An 18,630-nucleotide genomic window follows, 5' to 3' on the forward strand; every position below is an offset into this window, starting at 1 on the left:
ACGGCATAGGTTTCACTGCAGAATAGTGGACCACGCTGCCACTGAAGGCGCACTCAAAGCATTTTATAGGCAGAGTCACTGACCCAGGAGTTTACCTGTCGGCAGCGATAGACGGGTGCTGCGTTTTTAAGCTGATTTAACTTCCTCGGCTGGGGCGTTCACCTTGCACAGTGCTTTGTTTCTGGTGCTTGGTTGTTCAGTTCCTCGCACTGGTCACGTTTTGTGTTTTTCTCTATGCTTATCTCTACGTATTGTTCAGACTCTTTGCATCCCCGATAGATCGACTCGAATGTCGAGTTTCCTTTCCCTCTTCCGAGGTTCAGCTCCCCAGATATGTAGTCGAACCACCGCCAGCTAGCACAGTTTACATTTGTGCCGACAGTGACGGTTCTCTGCGTTTTTACGCCCTGTGCAGATACAAAATACATGATCATAGACAAGCTGGGCACACGTCTTCCCTCCCTGAGGTAACAAACAACTTCGGCGACAGGAAGAGTATCTGGCCACAAAAGTAAAACAGACATAAAGTTGCCAAAGTTTGAGTACAGCAGAGCCTATAATAGTATAGATTAACGCTGTCTAAAAGAAGAAGAAGGAAGAAAATTCTCCTGAATACTATTAAGTCAGCATATTCTTACTTCATCACGCTAACCTGTGCTGTAACCTTCTTTTGCTGCGACAGGTTCAGCACGTGGGAGGTGAGGCTTGGACTCACCAGTCTCAGCATTATTGAGCCTAGCCGCGTGACCATCTACACCACGTCGGCGACGGTGCACCCTGAAAACGACGTCGCCGTCCTCTTCCTGGGTACCAACGTCCCGCTAAACAGTAAGTCCAACACATATGTGGATACATTATCATATAGACAAATAGTTTCCAACACTATCTAAAAATTTACCACTGTATACACTGTATAAATAGAATAGTCGTGGCGGACTTGAATTCGACATTATGAATAGGAAGACAAGGAAAAATAGTAGGTGTATATGGACTGGAGGTAAGGAATGAAACAGGAAGCCACCTGGTAGAATTTTGCGCAGAGCATAACTGAATCATAGCTAACAATTGGTTTAATAATCATGAAAGAAGGCTGTATACGTGGAAGAGACCTGTAGACAACGGAAGGTTTCAGATAGAATATATAATGGTTAGACAGAGATTTAGGAAGCAGGTTTTAAATTGTAAGACATTCCCAGGGACAGATGTGCATTCTGACCACAATTTATTGGTCATCAACTGTTGATTAAAAATGAAGAAACTGCAAAAAGGTAGGAATTCAAGGAGATCGGACCTAGATAAACTGAAAGAAGCAGAGGTTGTAAGGAGGTTCAGAGGAAGCATGAGGGAATGATCGACAAGAACAGGGGAAAGAAATACAGTAAAAGAAGAATGGGTAGCTCTGAGAGATTAAATAGTGAAGACAACAGAGGATGAAGTAGGTAAAAAGACGAAAGCTAGTAGAAAACCTTCGGTAACAGAAGAGATATTGAATTTAATTGACGAAAGGAGAAAATATAAAAATTCAGTAAATGAACAGGCGAAAAGAAACACAAACGCCTAAAAATGAGATCGACATGAAGTGCAAAATGGATATGCAGCAATGCTTAGAGGACAAATTTAAGAATATAGGAGCATATATCATAGGGATAAGGTAGATACTGCATACGGGGAAATTAAAGAGACCTTTCGAGAAAAGAGAACCACCTATATGAATATCTAGAGATCAGATGGAAAACAAGTCCAAGGTAAAGAAGGGAAAGCAGAAAGGTGGAAGGAGTATGTAGAAGGCCTACACAAGAGAGACGTAAGTGGAGCCGGAACGATGAAAATGACAAAATCGACGCTTCTTGGTTTTTTCATTAAAAATGATTTGGAGTTTTCTGAATAAAACAAATCAAGTTTCACCCGCCGCGTAAACTGATGTAGCGACTTGGTGGGTCACCTCTGACGGCGCCGCCCGCTGGCTGCAAGCTGGATGTCTTTGCGGAATTGGACAGTGTTTCGTTTACCAACGTTGTATGGCTTTATCTCTGTGACAAGTGACTGTTCATATCGCTAAACATAAACGCTATACCGTGTGCGTTGACTTGTGGAGTTTGCTTCGAGCTATTTAGCTGTTCAATTTTGCGTATTGGACGAATTTTGCTCTTACCTGTTTTACGTATTTGGTTTGTGGATATCAATATGCCCCGTTTGAGCAATCGAGTGTTTAAGAAAATGAGTGGAAGAAGAAATATTTTGTTGTTTCGAAGGGAGATGCTGCTCAGACTGCTTCACCGACTACTCCAAATGAATGTGATATAACTTCTTCCAGCAAGAAACTTTATGACTGCAAAGAAAAATTGAAAAACTATGAAAGTGACAGTAATGATGTGAATGAAATAATTTACAGTTTCTTGCTCTCTAATTTTTTTAAACATAACATATTATGACAAGTTTGCAAAGAAAGAGGACTGGAATTGAAAATAATTTCACAGTGGAAAGAAGGTGTATGATATAAATGTTAAGCTAGTGCATGCCGTGCGTTGCATTGGCAAGGGCAGAGCTGCAGGTACAACGTTATGTGGAGTTATGAACTTGCCAAAATCACCAACCAAGTTTGGATTTTATAATGAACTGATGGGATCTTCTGCTGAAGATATTTCTCAAGCAACAATGAAGAAAGCAGTTGAAGAAGCTGTGACATATAATGGGAATTGTAGAGATTTAACTGTTGCTTTAGATCGTTCATGGCAACGTAGAGGTCATAAATTTCTAAATGGAGTTGTGACAGCTACCAGTGGAGACAGTTGCAAACTAATAGATGTTGCTGTTCTCTCAAAACATTGTAGATGTAAGGGTAATACCAAGGCCGAACAGAGTGGAAGTTGCGAAGCAAATTTTCACCGCACAAGTGGTGCAATGGAAGTAGAGAGAGTGAAAGCGATTTTTTCCAGATCACAGGAGTGGTATAATGTATGATACACTTAACTATCTAGGAGATGGTGATTCTAAGGGATATAAAGCTGTAGAGGAACTCAAACATTATGGCAATGAAATTCACATTAAAAAACAGGCGTGCACTGGACATGTGCAGAAGCGCATGCGGGTTCGCTTGTGCTAACTAAAGCAGACATTAGGATCCCAGAAGCTTAGTGATAGTAAGACCCTTGGAGGAAGAGGAAGATTGACAGATGAAGCAATTAATAGATTGCAGAGGTAGTATGAGTGTGCTATTAGGCAAAATACAAGAAGCGTTGAGCATATGAGGAGAACAGTATCGGCATTGTTTTTTCATATTGCATCAACAAATGAGCACCCACAACATGCACTGTGCCCCACAGGTGATGACTCATGGTGTAAGTACCAATCAGGAAAGGAATATGCCAATAAAAACAGTTTGACAAATGCTGTAATTGATGTAATTAAGCCGATATTCAGCAATTTATCACAGCCAAGTTTATTGGAAAAGTGTTTGCAAAGGAAAACACAAAATCCAAATGAAAGTGTAAGTAATTTAATTTCTATTTGGACTCCCAAAGAATGTTTGTTCAGATAAAAACATTGCCTTTTGGAGTGTATGATGCAGTGGCAACATACAATGAAGGAAACATTGTCAAATGTGATGTGCTGAAACGTTAAGATTTCCAACCAGGACACAACACCATTTCCACAATGCGCCTAATTGATGAAGAAAGGCTAAGAGGTGCAGGAAGAAGAGACAAAAGCCTACAACATGAAGCAAAAGGGAAGAAAAGACCAGTGAAAGGAAATTAACACTGGAAAAAGACGAGGATACTAATAATCCATTCTATGGGCCAGGAATGTATTAAAAAAACTTTGGAAGCCATTTCCTGTAACTTTAAAATTTTCATCTTTGAGAAACATTTTCTCAAAAACTGCAAACAGTATATCAATGAAGTTTGTAACAATACTGTTTGCTTCCTTTCCTTCATTTTTATATCAAATTGTAAAAGAATATTGTATAATTCAAGAGTTATAGAAGAGAAAGTGTAAAATTTTACAGAAAAAATAAGCATCTGCTTAAAAAATTGTAAAACAAAAACCAATAAATATTTCTTAACATGGCATTATAACTTTGTAGAGAAATAGTCACTGAACATGTAGTCCAAATTTCAGAGCAATATGTTTAATGGTTTTAGAAAAAATGTTCCTTCTATTTGCTAAATTTAACATGGAGGAGATGCATCGTAGTGGCTCCCTGTAAGTGATGGCAATAATATAGAAATAGAAGAGAATGTAGATATTGATGAGATGGGACATATGACACTGCATGAAGAATTTGATATAGCACTGAAAAACCTGAGTCAAAAGAAAGCCATGGGAGCAGACAACATTCTGTTAGAACTACTGAAAGCGTCAGGAGAGCAAGAGAAAACTCTTCCATATGGTGAGCAAGATGTATGAGACAGGCAAAATACCATCATAAATCAATAAAAATATAATAATTCCAATTCCAAAGAAAGGAGGTGCTGACGGATGTGAAATTACCGAAGTATTAGTTTAATAAGTCACGGTTGCAAAATACTAACACGAATTCTTTACAGAACAATGGTAAAATTGGTAGAAGGGAAAATCAGTTTGGATTCTGTAGAAATGCTGGAACATGTGAGGCAATACTTACCCTACGACTTATCTTAGAAGATAGATTAAGGAAAGGTAAACCTACGATTCTAGCATTTGTAGACTTACGGAACGTTTTTGACAATGTTGCCCGGAATACTCCCTTTCAAATTCTGAAGGTGGCTGGGGTAAAATATAGGGTGTGAAAGGCTATTTACTATTTGTACAGGAACCATATGCCAGTTATAAGAGTTGAGGGGCACGAAAGGGAAGCAGTGGCTGAGAAGGGAGTGAGACAGGGTTGTAGCCTATCCCTGATGTTACTCAGTCTGTATACTTGTAACCTCCCACGTCACTTATAGACCTTAACGACAGTGAAAAATTTAACTGTGTGTACCTAATGGAAATTTGGGAAAAGCAATCGTCACCAAAGTTAATCTGTCGGTAAAGAGGAAGGAAGGGTTACATCTAAATGAAAGGAAAAATGCGAATGAAATTGGTGGAAATTAATTTTGAAAAAGGGTAAAGTTAATAAAGAAAGTAAATGTGAGGTCGTTACGTTAACAATTAACTGTCGTTAATGATATATTTGAGATTTGGGGAAAATTACTGTCGCCAGTCCTATGGACAACTACTATAATAACTGAAAAAGAAAGGTTATGGCACACATAATTACCACTAAAAGTGTGGCAACTGAAGGTTGACACGTGTTGTGTGAAAACTGAATGTTTGTCAGAAGTAATAAATTTCGCTACACTCTGACTTAATTTAGCAAAAGAATTAATAAATTGAAAGTTAATTTAGTGTCCGAAATTAATAGTGAACTTTTTTCTGAAGCACTACGAAATTAAATAAAATAAGGTTAGCCTTGGGCTACATCAACAATCATCTCAAAAGCAACCTGAATCTACACAATTTAGAAATAAGAGATTTAACTGTGAACTTGAATCAAATGATTTTGAACAATTAACAATAGTAAAATTTAGTATGTACCAAGCTGAGCTGCAGTCACAGGTAAGCTAAAACATGGTAACAAAATTCGCACTCTTAATTTGTGCTTGTGTAATCTAAATATAGTTCTGTTTGGTTATTGTAGCCAGCTATGAATACCTTAACTGAACTTTGAAATTAAAGCAGTGAAATGGAATGATATTACTTTAATGCTGGCGTTTGAATTCCAATGACACTCGGGTCCATTTCGGAAAAGGAAGGGACCCTGCTTGGTAATGCAATTGGGACAGTGAGCAACAAAGGTTCATGCTAAGTTGCTGTATTTTAGTGATGAAAATGGAACAGTTTGAAAAGCTGAGGTCTGCCATACAGTTCTAAAACTTCACGTGCTTTCAGTCGTCCTTCTTGAGTGATTGAAGGTTTGAAGTCGTCAATCGAGGAGGTGGCGACGATCACTTATTTTCGGCCGTCGCTGTTGCACAAGCTGGATGTTGGCGCGCCTTCTTCTTGACATGGTAACCAGGCGAAACGGGCTCTTGATGTGTGCCAGCCAATGTTTCCCGTCCGCGACACCGTGCCAGAAACTATCACAGCAAGTCGAGCTCAATTACATGCTGCCAAACCCCGAAAGCGCGGGAAATCGCGTGAGCGTCACTCAACACACCTGCTGCACCGCCCTACTCCAGCTTTCCTCCGCCCGCGCTCCACGCGCCAGAGATAACACTCCGCATGATCCTAAACACTTTCGTTCTCCACCCGACCTATCGATGAAGTCATTCGATAGCATAGTTTTCCCTAGGCAAGACCCAGCGTAAAAATACAAATAATATTTCCAAACAAACCAATTATACGTCGACATCAATGCATATATATATATATATATATATATATATATATATATATTGTTTTTAAATTTATATATATATATATATATATATATATATATATATATATATATATATATACAAATTGTAAAACAATTACAATATGTAAAGACGCAGAAATGTCAAATCTTCAGGTAACAAAATAAGGAAAAAATTTATAGTACAATAGATGGAAATAGGAGGATATGCATTTCCGGCGTTACATACTGAGCAAGCAGTAAAGGAAACAAAGTGGGAATTAAAATCCAGGCAGAATAAATAAAAATTTTGAGATTTGCTGACGACACTGTAATTCTGTCAGAGACAGCAAAGGACCTGGAAGAGCAGTTGAACAGAATGGACAGTGTCTTGAAAGTAGGATACAAGATGAAGATCAACACAAGCAAGACGAGGATAATGGAAAGTAGTCGAATTAAATCAGGTGATGCTGAGGGAATTAGATTAAGAAATGAGACACATTTAAAATAGTAGATGAGTGATGCTATTTGGGCAGCAAAATAATTAATGATGGTCGAAGTAGAGAGGGTACAAAACGTAGACTGGTGATGGCAAGTTAAGCGTTTCTGAAGAAGAGAAATTTGTAAACATCGAGTACAGATTTAAGTGTGAGGAGGTCTTTTGTGCAAGTACTTGTATGGAGTGCATCCATGTATGGAAGATGGACGATAAAAATAGTGACTGCCACTCAAATTCACGAATCATGTCTGTGCCTCCCCTATTTCGCGATAATACAAAACGAGCTGCCGTTCTTTGAGGTTTTTCGATGTCATCCGTCAGTCCCACCTGATGCGGATCCCACACCGTACAGCATACTCCAGAATAAGGCGAACAAGCACGGTGTAAACAGTCTCTTTAGTAGACCTGTTGCACCTTCTAAGTGTTCTGCCATTGAATGGCAGTCTTTGGTTTGCTCTACCCACAACATTATCTATGTGATCGTTCCAATTTAGGTTATTTGTAATTGTAATCCCTAAGACTTTAACTGAATTTACAGCCTTCAGATTTGTGTGGCTTATCGCGTAATCGAAATTAGCTGATTTCTTTTAGTACTCTTCGCAACATAAAAATATCTTATCTAAATCGTTTTGTTCATCTGATGACTTCACAAGACGGTAAATGACAGCAACATGTGTAAACAATATAATACAGCTACTCTGATTGTTTCCTATGTCGTTAACATAGATCAGGAACAACAGAGCGCCTATAACACTTCCGTGATGAAAGCCGGATATTACGTCTCTTTTACTTGATGACTTTTCGTCTATTACTACGAACTGTGACCTTCCTGACAGGAAACCACGAATCCAGTCGCACAAGAGGCATTATTCCATAGGCACGCAGTTTGGTTAGAAGACGCTTGTGAGGAACGGTGTCGGAAGCCTTATGGAAATCTAAAAATATAGAATCAATTTGACATCCCCTGTCGATAGCACTCATTACCTCATGAGTATGAAGAGTTAGTTGTGTTTCACAAGAACGATATTTTCTGAATCCGTGCTTTGTGTGTCAATAAATCGTTTTCTTCGAGATACTTCATGACGTTCGAACACAGTATATGTTCTATAACCCTACTGCGAATCGACGTTAGTGATATGGCCCTTTTTTCGTATTCGTGTGACTTGAGAAATTTTCCAGTCTTTAGATACGGATTTTTCCGTGAGCCAGCGGTTGTACATAATTCCTAAATATGGAGCTATTGTATCAGCATACTCTGAAAGGAACCTGACTGGTATACAATTTGGACCGGAGGCCGTACCTTTATTAAGTGATTTAAGCTGTTTTTCTACACCGAGGATATCTTCTTCTATGTTTCTCATCTTGGCAGCTGTTCTTGATTGTAATCTTTGGACTGAGGACCAGAAAAGCAACAATAAATATAACATTCGAAAAACTTTAACGCATTCCAGTCAAAAAACTTACGGTTACTGATCTGAAGAAGTTATTGGCGGTTCTTTTACTTCACTAATGGAATCAAGGAATGTTGATTTAAGCATACATCTTTCAGCGAGGAAGTTTCTCATATGGAGGCAATGGACGAGCAAGTTCCTCCTATGGAGGCAATGATCTGGGATTCGAGAGGAGCGAGGATCTAAGCATAATCCTTAAATCATTAAACGCTAACTTGGGAATGTTATGAATCATTGACAAAGCCATTGCAGGTTTTCTGACATATCGGAGCTTGTGTTCCGACTAACGTCATCATACTAGGAGGAATTGTGGGGGGGTTAGGGGTTGGGGGGTTTGAATAGGGAATATTTACAAATTAACACATCAGAACGTAACTTTACACCCTGGACTGTATGACATTGCCAAAATAACGCCTTGTGCGCTAATTGTGTGTCATTGGAATATAGTATAAATGAGAGGTGGTATAAGAACGAAAAACAAGACAAAACGTCCACTAAATACAGGCTCCAAAATGCGTACCTTCAGAGCTATGAATGTTTGTTTATCTTCGCTAGTGTGAAACACTTCTCTACAAGCTCTTTGTTACTACGAATAGCGTATGGAATGCAGTGAGCAAATAAGAACACACTCCTTTATTACTGTCTGTGGATACAGCGTGCAGTAAACATTTGTTAGCGTTGTTACTGTAAACGGTATTCAGAGTTCTGGGTAAGTGCAGAGCATACATTAGTTCTGCTGGAACCAGGCTGTGTTGTGATTAGACTGTCAAATATTTTTATTACATTGCAGTTTTACCTTTAATTTTCTTTTCAATCGTTCTGAATATTATCATATGGGACGACTTACGTGTCAGTGATGAAAACTGAGGATGTGTTAAAAATGGTTCAAATGGCTCTAAGCACTATGGGACTCAACTGCTGTGGTCATTAGTCCCCTAGGACTTAGAACTACTTAAACCTAACAAACCTAAGGACATCACACACATCCATGCCCGAGGCAGGATTCGAACCTGCGACCGTAGCAGTCGCACGGTTCCGGACTGCGCGCCTAGAACCCCGAGACCACCGCGGCCGGCGAGGATGTGTTAGATGACGATCAGTTTGGCTTTAGGAAAGATAAAGGCATGAGAGAAGCAGTTCTGTCGTTGCGGTTGATCATGAAAGCAAGACTAAAGAAAAATCAAGAAACGTTCATAGGATTTGTCGATCTGTAAAAAGCTTTCGACAATATCAAATGGTGTAAGATGTTCTAAATTATGAAAAATATAGGGATAAGCTATAGAGAAAAACGAGTAATATACAACTTGTACAACATCCAAGAAAGTATAATAAGAATTGAGGACCAAGAACTAAGTGCTCGGATTAAAAAGGGTGTATCCTAGGGATCTAGTCTTTCCCCCTACTGTTCAATCTATACATCGAAGAAGCAGTGATGGAAAGAAAAGATAGTTTCAAGAGTGGAATTGAAATTCAAGGTGAAAGGATATGATGATACGATTCGCTGATGACATTGTAATCCTGTATGAAAGTGAAGAAGAATTACATGATCTGCTGAATGGAATGACAGTCTAATGAATACAGAATATGGATTGTGAGTAAATCGAAGTAAGTAGCAAAAATAAGAACTGCAAGAAACTAAACATTAGGATTGATGGTCACGAAGTAGACGATGTAAAGGAATTCTGCTACCTAGGCATCAAAACAGTCCATGACGGACGGAGCAAGGAGAACATCAAAGCAGAGTTACAATGGCGAAAAGAGCATTCCTGGCCAACAGAAGTCTGCTAGTATTTAACATTAGCCTTACTTTTAGGAAGAAATTTGTGAGAATGTACATTTGGAGCACAGCATTGTGTGGTAGTGAAACATGGGCTATAGGAAAACTGGAACAGAAGAAAATCGAAGCATTTGAGATGTCATGCTACCGACGAATATTGGTAATTAGGTGGACCGATGAAATGAGGAATGAAGAGATTCTGCGCAGAATCGGAGAGGAAAGGAATATGTGGAAAACACTGGCAAGGAGAAGGGGTAGGATGATAGGACATCTGTTAAGACATCTGGGAATGACTTCCATGGTACTAGAGGAAGCTGTAGAGGGCAAAAACTGTAGAGGAAGACAGAGATTGGAAACACGCAGCAAATCATTGAGAACGTAGGTTGCAGGTGCTACGCTGAGATGAATAGTTTGGGACAGGAGAGGAATTCGTTGCGGGCAGCATCAAACCAGTTAAAACACTGATGACTAAGAAAAAAGAAAAAAAAAGTTTTATTTTCGCACTTGCCATCACAATGTAAGCTTGCGCCCTCAATAATACACACAAAAATTATTTTCCCAGTGAGCTAATGTTTTAAATGGTGCGAAAATAGAGCTGTGACCAAGGGCTGAAAACAGAAAGTAACTGATAAATTGAACTTTTACGAATAAAACAAAAAATTAAACTTCAAACCAAAAATGCATTCACACAATACACATTATGCGCTGAATGAGTGTCGGTAAAGTAAAATTATTTACTTGTGCCAGGCAACGTATGATAAATGAAGCTAGCTCTGTGCATTTTAGAAAGGACAAGGACATTTTCTAAGAAGAGTATGATGAAAAATTCATACCACGAAACTGAGGGGACCGAAATTGTTTTTGTGTTAGTAGAATTCCGTGTTAATGGTGTACGCTGAAGAGTCCAATAATGCTGTAGCTTCGATCTCGTCAAATTTTGTTAGAGAATTCGATCTCCTGCTGACATTTACCCTTGCACGCAAAAACTGAAGACCGGAAGTCCGTAAGCAATATGTTTTCGTTTTTTTCGGAAAAAATCTGTTGTTGTAATTTAAAATGTCTCTCTATATAAATAATTTTCGACAAACTGGTCGATATCGTCCACCATTTTATTCACGTCACCACTCGAATGAGCATTTCAATAGCTGCGAGTGTTTTGAGTGGTGTTCCGCATCTTTATGTTCTAGGGACAGAAACTGCAGTGTTTATTCAATGGTCATATTCGTCGTCGTCCATTTAAAATCCATTTTGTTGCACTGCCGCGTTGTATTATAAAATACTTAAAGAATACTAAAATAAGAATTGTTTTGGTGGCATGGTAGCGTTCTTTCTTAGGGCGTAGAATGATTTAGCTGAGCGGTGGGTATTTCAATGAGTTGAAATTTATGAAGATGTCATGAGACTGCCGAGGTCAAGTTTCTTACATTTTGTCGGTTCTAATGTAACGCTGGTTAGTATTAGGAGTGAGAGGGCTGGGGATGTATGCATGACTAGCGTCGTATTTACGCGACTAAAAGTAGGAAAACAAGGTCCTCATGAACTGGAACAAATTCGCCCGGTAAAATAAGTATCGTATGGCATTTTTGGTTGTCGGAAAGGGTGTTGTACTTCGGCGCACTTTGCCCCCTTCTCTTGCGGAAATGTGGGAGGTGTGTCGTGTATTTATAGAGTGTAGGTGAGTGTAATAGTGATGGTGTAAAACCACCCAATAATGTAAAAACTTTCCAAACATTTCATTAAATGTCACTGGCGTCACTAACTTCCATACAGATCGCAACGTCCGTAATCTCAAATTATGTAATGCATCTAAGAGACTGGGGAGAAATCCCTGTGTGCTTCTATTTGCTTCGATTGCAAGTAAGTTCTTTTGATAGTGAAATTTCAAGGTCTGTATGATACGTTAATCTCACGATTGCAATACATTTGTGGTGTTCGTAGGGAAATTTGTATGCTTTATAGATTTTAATTTAGTGTTGCGGGGTTGCAGAAAATTATCAAGAACATCTACGCATAATGCTTTTCTCGTAAACCGAATTTGAGAATCCAGTCGGTAAACATATCAGTCAGCACCCACGTTTATTTCGTGGCCGTATATTTTTAAAACATAATCGCTTTAAACTTGTCCCGATGACAAATAAGGGTCGTTTGTGAGATCCATCTGACATGTATGTTACCAATGACGTAAATCTTTCCTTAGAGGTTAGCCTCCCTGAAAACGATTTACCCCTAAGCGATACAGTTTTATTGGGTATGCAGGCGCAAATTGACGTAGTTTCGTTGGCGTTGAAAACATCTGCCACGTCATATCTGTAGTCGTAGTCGATAAACCTTGGTTAGCATCACTCCAGAAATTTTCAACTCTATGCTGTTCGTTTTCATGAACGTTATAATCAGCCTTTATATGCGGATAATTCGATATCGATTTGTTTTTCGCCAGTTCAACAGTTTTTCCACGCAAAAAGCTCCTGGTACAGGAGCATTCTTGCGACCTAGCTTATTTGAACCAACAAGCAACGCAGTCTACACTTCATACATGTCTCTGACTCGAAATTGTGCGCTCAACCGGGAGAAAACCTTGTTCATGGTCGTCGAAAAATTAATCTGTAGTCAATATTACATATTAAAACTGCAGATTAATTTTTCGACGACTGTGAACGTAATTTATGTCCGAAGCCGTTGGAGTAAAATATAAATAAAGCCAACATTTGTGTGTCATGCATTTTATTAAGTTTTTACAAGCTGATAACTGCCTTAACAAGACGTTTTCGAATTCCGTTCTTCATCAACTGCCTTAAGCAGCCCCATCTTTATTTTAAGAGTCAATTAATTTGGGTCTCATGATTGCAGGAAGACAGTCTGTCAGCATATCATAAAAATTTAACTTTTCGAGTTAAGAGAATGTATGAAATTATTTCGTACTTTGTCGCCAACTCAGTATTAGTTTATGCTAAGCTGATTTTCCGGTTTAAGCATTTTCGCATCATTGTATCTGAACTCTTCAAATACAGTTACACTATTGCGAAATGCAGCTGATCGTATTTGCAGTCTTCCAAATAATTTTTCATAGTCACAACACTACCAGCGACGCCGTGTGCTTTTAATGGCGCTGTATCAAGTCTATAGCGGTAAATTTTATTATTGTGAGACTGTTGCTGGATAATACAAACTCTGACTGATGACAAAACAACGATTTCATAAACAAAAAGTGGCTCCTGTCTGAAAGATAATCACAAAAGTAATTGGTGCTCGGTTGACTGCAAACAGATACATATTTCAAGATGACTAAAAGCGTGACATCTTACAGAAAATGGCTACTAAGTGAGCAGCAAAGAGAAGAAAAGGCTATTCTGAATTTTTACAGCAGTCAGGCAGTCACATCGGCGCTCACTTCTCGTTTCGCGCTTTTCGGCGCTCATCGTTTGCCTGTACCGGAGCACATACGATTTACACATCCGCGTCTGCCTTTCTCGAACGTTAACACATCTGGCAGGGTGCATAGTTGGATGAAACTTCAGCGTACTCCCATTTCCGTTTTGTAAGTATCAGCAGGACATATAACTTTCGTGTATAATTTCCCAGTGTTTAAAAACGTGAAGATTGTTAAAGACAGAGGTTATTGTGTTTTTACTGCGTAAAAATTCCAAAAGCACTTTTTTGAAGAAAAATTCTGGCATCTCTGTTCCCGTCGTTCTGTATAACCAGTGAAATGCAACGTTTGAGGTATAATCCTTTTATTTTTGATGGTCTGATAATGCATTGACTTGAAATACATTTATAGTTTCTGAGAAATTGCATTAACTGACCGTTCTTTGTTCTTGGTAGACTATTTTGTCATATATTGACGACATAATGACATCTACGCTGTTAAGCTTAAGGCTATTTGGAGCAATCAAGGGCATTCTAAGATAGGAAATCAGAGACACAAAGTGGAGAGCAAGCAAAAGTGGTAGCATTTAGGTTTCCGAAGATAAATTGTAACACAATGGCAAATTGCAACTGTTTCAGGGGAGAAGTTTCACTTCAGAGAATTAACAGGTAACTTCATCCACGACCTAGACGCCGTCGTAAGGCGCCACTGTAGAAGATCGCCACGAAAAGGCACTGAGCCGTGCGTAGCTGGAGTTCGTGCCGTTTATTATTTTACATCTTGTTTTTTCCGTACTGCCACCTCGTTATGTTAATTTCCAATTACTGGTGTCAACGAGGTGCTGTCTTGCTTGCCCGTGTGCGGCATCAGCAGTGCTTATCGATATAGGCCCTGCCGTATTATCTTTGCTGGACTGCTATTACTTCCCGGTCGTCGTGTGTTTTGAGTTAGTTCGGACATGGCAGTGTTTGAGTTGGCACGCGGCACAAGTTCAGTCGGGTCGCGGCAGCAGTGAGGTCCGGACCGCCATGACTCGACCGACATTTGCCAACACACATGATTGGAGTGGGGACGACTTTGGTGGGTCGTCGGTCGGTCGTATTATGAAGTATAAAGCAATTACGGAAAATATATTTTTTGCAACTAATTTTTTTCTTAAAACAATTGTTATAATTTGTTATGTAGTTTGTCATTTCATTTGTCACATATTTTACCTAAGTTAAATAGTTTTACATCGCATTTTACTGAAAAACTCCTCTTTTTTAGTGCTAAAGCACATACTACCAACTGTCAGCTTTGAAAACAAACTTAGATACTCGCTAGATACACCAAGCTTCACATATTTGACCGCGCAGTAATTTCACAACCACATGTATTTACGTGTGTTCTTGGCGATAGAGTAACAGCCGAAAATCGATTTCAGTACAATCTTGTGGAATATTACACCAATGTCGTGGATTTCTCATTCATCGTATTCTGGTAATAATTACCTACAGTTACAGAGATCATAATGTACATTTCAGTCGATTCTAATGGCTCGTTTTAGTATAATTGAACAGTACGATTAGATTCGACTTCCGCACTTGAGAACTTCTTCCACGGCCATTTTTAGCATAATATCTTGCTTATTGGAATGCTTTTCTATGCATAGATTTCTGAATTATTTGACTGAGCCAAGTCAATTATACAAAATATCTCTAAACATGAAGCTACTTGTTAGAACAGAATATTCACGTTCTTTTTTGAGCAGTAAGATCGGTCGCAAGGAATACCAAAACGAATGTCTGTTGGGGGCATCTTTTGTCTATGTTGATAATATTCTGTGATTCACTGATATCTGAGTAAATGCCATGGTAAATTTTCGGCAAAAGCAGTTCTCCACAATAAGATAGGGACCGCACACGGTGGTTCGCACATAACTGTCTTAATTTTATCGCCAAGTACACTTGGTTTCACAGAAACCGTAGGTCGAGTGCTCATATTTTCGAAGTCATCGTAATTATCCCGATCAACCACGTTATAGAGACGTCCGTTCATTTACGTACTAAATGCGTCCATATGTATCCTGATTACTAGAATCGTAGTTCAGAGAGTAGTTTCATTGCTTCTGTGACTTCATTCTTCGAGAGAGTCCTACGTCTTGGTTATTCCAGGCGTATAAGGAGAAATATAAAAATATGTTTCTATTTTTACAGATTACATCGGACTGGTGAACCTGCCTTCTCGCTCACAGGCGGGCAACAGCTTCGAAGGCCAGACCGCTACGGTCAGCGGCTGGGGCCTCAATACCGACAGTAAGTACACGCGTTCTACGTAGGTGGTGACTACTTTTTCAACTTTTTATTGATTCCGTCTCATCCTGAAAGTTGGTGTAAGGGAATCGAATGTTGTTAGTGGTAATACGTTTGAAAATGTGAGTCTGCATTTATTGTATAGGTTGTCTCATGACATACAATACGTCAAATTTTGCACGATGTGAGTAAATTTAATGTAAACTGAGTAATCTTCTCAACGCAACAAGTTTCATGGAAGTATCTTCTGGATCACTAAAATCAGTGGCGTATGCGATATTAAACGCGCCGTCAGGCTTCCAGGAAAGCAATGTACTCATACTGCGGCAGAAATTAAAAGCAGATAACGCTAATAGCTACCACATGATCAACAAGGCATGGCAATTTCATAAGTTGCTGACTGGATGCATCCAGAGAAGAATAGAAAAGAATATCTATCAGGTAGTGATAGAAAATCACGAGCTATTCGAAATTTACATTTGAATATCTATCTTTAAAAAATCGTCATATGTGTCAGCTTGAATAAGATATTCAGAATAATGTAGATAACCAAATGTAATACAGGAGAGACGCTTTAGTGTAATATCCATCGAAATCGCATAAAGCTAACTGACGTTAGTTTGTAAAAGAGTGCTACAGCTCATTAACATTGCAGCATAAATTTTTTGTGGATAAGGGAAAGACGAACCTCAATGCAAGTTCCAATTAAGAATATATAGGTGTCATTTATGAGGTTCGTGGAAGACAGTCTTGTCCTACGAGATATTTTACGTACTGCGTATGTGTCCTATTCGAGCATAGCTCTGGAAGGCCTGCAGTGCTTTATAAAGACTTGATACATATGAGTTAGTACAACGTGACAACTACCGTCTGAATATGAAGACACATGCTTAGCACTGGATCGTCTGCAAAAAGTTCGAACCAGATTGGCTAAATGTGATTTATCATTTAGAAGAGTTTGCTGTGGGGTAAGACAGCCCTAGGGCAGAGCCGTAGGTGGTTAAGCGAAGGACATTAAAAAAGCCCGAAAATGATCTATATTAGTATCTAGTCCATAGTTTCCGGGATTTCCGAATGGTGACACTTCCAGTGACAGTTGACTCCTAGAGCTAGGGGTGGCACTAGGCAAAATTGACATGTAATGCTTAACTTCGAAACGCTTCGAGAAAATTCCACTTATTGTTGTTGTAATCTTCAGTGGCAACACTGCTTTGATGCAGCTCCCCATGCTGCTCTATACTCTGCAAGAATCTTCTTCTCCGAATAACTACTGCAACCTACATCTTTCTGAATCTGCTTACTCTATTCATCATTTGGTCTCCCTCTACGATTTTTATCCTCCACACTCCCCTGCAATACTAAACTGGTGATCCCTTGATGTCTCAGAACCTGTACTCTCAACCGATCTCGTCTTTTGGTCAAGTTGTGTCAAAAATTTCTTGTCTCCCCAATTATATTCAGTACCTACTCATTAGTTACGTTATCTACCTATCCAATATCCAATAATTTTCTGTAGCGCCACATTTCGAAAACTTCTATTCTTTCTTAGTCTAAACTGCTTAACGTCCATGATTCATTTCCACACATGGTAACACTCAAGGCAAATACTTTCAGAAAAGGCTTCCTGATGTTTAAATCTATACTCGATGTTAATAAACTTCTCTTCTTCAGAAACCCTGTCCTTGGCATTTCCAGTCTATACTTTGTATCCTCTCTACTTCCGCATTCCTCAGTTATTTTGCTTCCCAAATAGCAAAACTCATCTACTAGTCTAATTTCCTTAGCATCACATGGTTAAATTCGACAACATTTCATTAACCTTGTTTTGCTTTTCTTGATGTACATTTCATATTCTCCTTTCAAGACAATGTCCACTCCGTTCAACTGGTCAAGTAATTTGCTGTCTCTGATAGAATTACAATGTTACTGGCAATCTTTAAGGTTTGTATTTCATCTGCCTGGATATTAATTACTACTCCAAATTTTTCTTTTGTTTCCTTTACTGCTTGCTCAGTATACTGATTTAATACCGTCGGGGATAGGCTAAAAAACTGTCTCACTTCCTTCTCAACCACTGCTACCCTTTCATGCCACTCGACTCTTATTACTGCCTTCTGTTTTCTTTTGTAAATAGCCTTTCGCTCCCAGTATTTTATCCCTGCTACCTTCAGAATTTCAAAGAGAGTATTACAGTCAGTGTTGTCAAAAGCTTTGTCTCAGTCTACAAATACTATAATCGTAGGTACGTCTTTGCTTAATCTTTCTTGTAAGTCATGGGGTCAGTATTGCCTCGCGTGGTTCTACATTCTCCGGGATCCAAACTGATCTTTCCCAAGGTCGGCATCTACAAGTTTTTCCATTATTGTGTAAAGAATTTGTGTTAGTATTTTGCATCCATGACATGAAACTGATAGGTCGCTTATTTTCACCCCTGTCAGTAGCTGCTTTCTCTCAAATTATTACTTTCTTCTTGAAGTCTGAGGGTATTTCATCTGTCTCATGCGTCTTTAACACTAGATGGAAGAGTTTTTTAATGGATGACTATCCCAAGGCTATCAGAAATTCTGACGGAATATCGTCTACTCCCGGGGTCTTGTTTCGACTTAGGGCTTTCAGAGCTGTGTCAAGTTCTCGCAGTATCATATCTCACATCTCATCTTCAACTACGTCCACTTCCATTTCTGTAACATTGCCTTCACGTTTATCTCCCTTGTACAGACCTTCTATGTACCCCACCAATCTTCCAGCTTTCCCTTTTATGCTTAGCACTGGTTTCCCATCTAAGCTCTTGATATTCGAACAGCTGCTTCTTTTTATCTGTATTGGCCTCTTTAACTTTCCTGTAGACGGTATCTATTTTTCCCGTAATAAAATACGCTTCTAAATACTT

At 39.0% G+C, this 18,630-nt stretch overlaps 1 protein-coding gene across 1 annotated transcript in view; it reads left to right on the forward strand.

Annotated features, from left to right (window-relative positions):
* The window catches only part of LOC126456231 (brachyurin-like), a 330,534-nt gene that overhangs the window by 14,817 nt on the left and 297,087 nt on the right, over positions 1-18,630 (forward strand). The window contains exon 3 of the mRNA XM_050091984.1: positions 683-828. Within this exon, the coding sequence (XP_049947941.1) occupies positions 683-828 (146 nt within the window). The remainder of the gene's footprint in view (positions 1-682; positions 829-18,630) is intronic.

Source organism: Schistocerca serialis, chromosome 2 (assembly GCF_023864345.2).
Source record: "Schistocerca serialis cubense isolate TAMUIC-IGC-003099 chromosome 2, iqSchSeri2.2, whole genome shotgun sequence".
Classification (NCBI taxonomy): Eukaryota; Metazoa; Arthropoda; class Insecta; order Orthoptera; family Acrididae; genus Schistocerca; species Schistocerca serialis.